A 4,340-nucleotide genomic window follows, 5' to 3' on the forward strand; every position below is an offset into this window, starting at 1 on the left:
TGCCTTTTAATGCCATTTAAGGCCTTAATTTTAGCAAAATATATTTAATGACTTTTAATGCTTTTTAATGACCTGCAGAAACCCTGATTTAGTTTTATTGTCAATCAAAACGCTGTTTCTCCCTCTCCCATTGAAAATAAATACAATATGCAATGTAAATTAAGCACTATAAACAAAGTTGTCCTTATAAAGGACACAAGTGACTTTATAAGATCCTTTGAACAAACCATGGCATCGCCTATCCCAATGAAATCCATCAATGTCTTGATACATAAAGTTATAAACTTCTACAGCAGGAAATATGAAGACCTGGACACAAAAATAGAGGACAGTGAAGAAGAATTGAGAATCATAAATAAATTGATCAAATTCCTTGAGGAGAATAAAGCTGAACTTTAACCTTGAGGTTAATTAGTACCCAGGTTCAATTACTTAGCTGAACTATTACTGTTTCTCCTGCTGGTTTATTCTTACACCTTTCTTGCATTAGGACAAACTATAATATAGATTATAAAGTTCATCCGATATTTTAATGACTGTATATATGCTTTTGTATTGTTAAGATGTATTATTGACTGCTATTGACAAGTAATAACATGTAATGATTGATGACATTTTGCGCATGTTGACAACCAAAATAAACTGAATATATGAGAACCACTGTTGTCTGATGTCTTCCTTGTGTGTAAAAGACAAATTCTGATACATTTTCTCTATAGAGACAATACCAGATCTGTGAGCAAACCACTACTAAAACACCTCAACGTACAAAGACAAAGACAAACACCCCATGAAAGCTCTTCGAGAGAAGAAGATACATATTGTTCAAAGGGATCTTACATAAAAACATGATCTGGATAATTAAACCAGGATAAACAGTGAGGACTTGAACCCATGACTTGGACATATTGGACAATTTGGATACACAGTCAATTGAGAAAATGATCAGCATAAAGGAAGTTTAAAAGCTTTTGGTGCTTTGTGTCAGTGAATTCTATTGTGTACAATTTTTCTGGGTGTTTATAGTGTCCTTTCCTGTCTTGTTTTTTAAATTGGTGAAGTGTGATTATAAACTGTTTGAGTTGATAAAGTTTGTTGATCTAGGCATAATTCCAGCTGTCAGCCACCGTAGTGGAAAAGACAAAATACACTGGTAAAATGTAAGTTGCAATGCAATGATTACATAATTTGCATTATTTTCTATAAAACCCCTATTCATATTACTTTCACATCTTGCATCTACTGTACTGTATATGGCCTATTACATACTGTATCATGTGTATCACTGTACATACATTTAATTTCCTGCAAAGTGAAAATGCACATTTACCATTTCTGCGAAAATGAAACTTGAAGAAAGGGTCTGAAGTTGTACAGTCAGTGGAGATAAAGAGCCAGCCTGCATGTAAACTTATTCACATACCAGGAAAACATGCAGTGACAAATCCACGCCCACAGGTGAGTTGTGCAATGGGGAGGTGACAGCAGCAGCATATAAAGCTGTTTGCACTTGATCATCTTATCACACTGTCATTCATCACCCGTACAGCAGCTCTCCTTCAGTGTACACCACAGGTAAAATCAGAAACCATTACACACTGTTGCATATTGTGTTACAATTTATAAGTTAAGATACACATTTGAGTTGTAGTTGTTCTATTTTATTTTCAGTTCTTTATTATTTTTGGTCAGAGCAGTGATGGCAGCAGCAGCAGCAGCAGCAGCAGCAGCAGCAGCAGCAGCAGCTTCTTCCAGCAGCAGAACAACTAAAGGCCTGTTCCTCATCTTCACTCTGCTGAGTCTGGTTTGCTTCACACATTCAAAGACGGACAAGAACAAACTGGTGAATTGATCATTTTTTAACTTTGTTTTGCTAAAATATTTAACTGTTAAAGTCAGCATTCAAATTTGAATAACAATGAAACAATTACACAAAACGTAATTTCCATCTGCCCCGAATACAAATGTTTGTTTTTTTCAAGGAGGGGCTGAGACAAGACCTTCAGAAACTACTGCAAATAACAGAGAGAAAGCAGGTGAGTCAGCCATTATGTGGAAGGTCAATCCTGAATGAAGGAAAACCCACTAGTATCCTTAGTGATGATATACACTAGTCATTCAGACGTCTTTCATAACAGAATGTAACAGCAGAGTAAATGTAATTTGTGCTTTTATTTTCTTCTCTTACAGGAAGAGCACAAGCAAGATGCTGTCTTCACATCAGAGCTCCTGGATGATTTTACACCCCTGGACATGTCAATTAAACTACTCAAGTCAGTACTTACTGACTTTCCAGCACTGGGGGAATTTTTGGAGGACACAAAGACATTTGTGGAGGCATTGAGGCCTTACATAAAGAAGTATAATGAAAAAAAAATTACAGAAATGGAGGACTACAAACAGAACCTCAAATCCCTGCAGAAGCTGCTAACAAGCCTTAAGAGTAACGACGAACTGTAACTGTTTACATATGTGGTGTTTTATCTGCTGTATCTGTTTCCTACCTTCAGTTTAAGATATACATAATATGGCCTTAAAAGGGAATTGTCGTTTTTTTTTTTTTTTTACAATCTGTACCTTATTTCTAGCATAAAATACGATCATTTACTCACCCAGATAACTTTGGTGTCATTACAAGTTGTTCCAACGAAATTAGATCCAGCCGAGAGCCGTATATCCATATAATGCGAGTACACGGGGCAGCGCAATGCAGCCTCTAAAGAACACATTATCTGCTGCGAAACTTGTTCATTTCACCAATATTTTGTTATGATATGCTAGTGCTATTCCCCTCTGAGTCCGGGGTTAGCTGTTATCAACATCCGGGGTCTGTAGGTTGACCTACTGACCTCTGACCTGGATGATGTCATCTCTGAGCACCGTGCGGTGCGGCTTGTTGCTACCGCTAATGCTATGGTCCGTTTCTGCGTGTTTCCAACTTGTCAGAACAAAATGAGCAGCTGGATGAAGTTCAGCTTCCACAGGCTTCCTCTCTGCAACCTGGACTCACTAAAGGGGAGCATACATCAGTCCGACTGCCCATAAGTCCGACGGCTCATTTCTGCGACTACCCATTCATGTTAAGATTAGGTTTAGGGTAAGGTTAAGGGTTAGGGCTACTTAAGTCAGAGAAATGGGAGGTCGGACTAATAGACGCAAAAATAAAGAAATGTATGGTCGGAGAAATGGGTAGTCGGACGGACGTCATGCGCCCCTCACTAAAGCTCTGGCTAGTTGCGCTAAAAATGGACCCGAATGCCGAAGCAGAATGATTATTATCAGAATGAGCCACGCAGACTTGCATTATACGTGGCTCTTGGCTGGATCTAATTTTGTTGCAACAACTTGTAATGACACAAAATTATCTGGATGAGTAAATGATCGTATTTTATGCTAGAAAGATTGTAAAAAATGGCAATTCCCCCTTTAAAAGCTTCACATTCTGACCAAGAACAACATACAGATGTTACTGGTTCAAATTTGCGGACTTCACGCGTGGTCCACGCGAGACGCCACAAGACTCATGCATTTTTTTTCTTTGGCGAGACAAGAGGTTTTAATGAAAAGCCTCAATGTGCCAAAACAACCGCCAGGTGGCATCTGTGAGAACGGAGGACGACAGGCGGATGACTCAGTGATCTGTGCAGTAATCCACAGCTTAAACTCTAGGCTATTAAACTAGAACTAACTACTGTATACCCTGCCTAAATCACAGAAACTATTGTAATATGATAAAGCCTGTCTTGCTTTATGACTTGATGATTATGTATCACAAATTATGAAGGATCATCTGCGCAAGGCAAAGATGATAGCATCAACAAAACACGGCGTAACACACGCGGCTGTATGGGACAGGCTTTTATTTAATTCAGAACAAACCGCTTAGCAAAAATGGAAAATATAGTCTATAATAATTAATTGATCTGTTGTTTGGCCACTGTTTGAAAATAACCCGAATTATGAGCAAATAATCTGATCCAGAGCAGCAGTCATAATCAGACTTCTTCTAAATAAACCTTAACATTCAATAACTGGGTCAGGTCGGACCATGGGGTTATTTTTTCTCTTCTTCTTCACAGGAGAAAATGAGGTGCCGCTCACGGACGCGTTGATGTTTTGTGATTTATCTGCTGCCTTGACTCTGCCCTTTATACATGTGCGTTCAGATTAACAATAAGACAAGCCATGGTTGAGTTTATTGAGTTTTAGTTGCTCAATCTCATTGTTTCAAAGAAAAGGGATTGATTTTTATAACGAAATGAAACGAAAACAATATTATATTGATACATTGTTGTAAAAAAAATCCAAAAGAAACGAAAATGAACTAAAACTTTCACACA

General features: G+C 38.0%; 1 protein-coding gene across 1 annotated transcript; it reads left to right on the plus strand.

The window, feature by feature from the left end:
* The first annotated feature begins 1,544 nt into the window (after positions 1 to 1,544).
* LOC146969526 (uncharacterized) lies at positions 1,545 to 2,528 on the plus strand. The gene is made up of 4 exons (XM_085806407.1): positions 1,545 to 1,575; positions 1,693 to 1,843; positions 1,983 to 2,036; positions 2,191 to 2,528. The coding sequence occupies exons 2-4, from the start codon at positions 1,700 to 1,702 to the stop codon at positions 2,458 to 2,460; spliced, it is 468 nt and encodes a 155-aa protein (XP_085662533.1). The 5' UTR covers positions 1,545 to 1,575; positions 1,693 to 1,699; the 3' UTR covers positions 2,461 to 2,528.
* The last annotated feature ends 1,812 nt before the right edge of the window (positions 2,529 to 4,340 follow it).

This window comes from Trachurus japonicus, chromosome 18 (genome assembly GCF_045865225.1).
Source record: "Trachurus japonicus isolate A0001 chromosome 18, Traja_1.0".
Taxonomy (NCBI): Eukaryota; Metazoa; Chordata; class Actinopteri; order Carangiformes; family Carangidae; genus Trachurus; species Trachurus japonicus.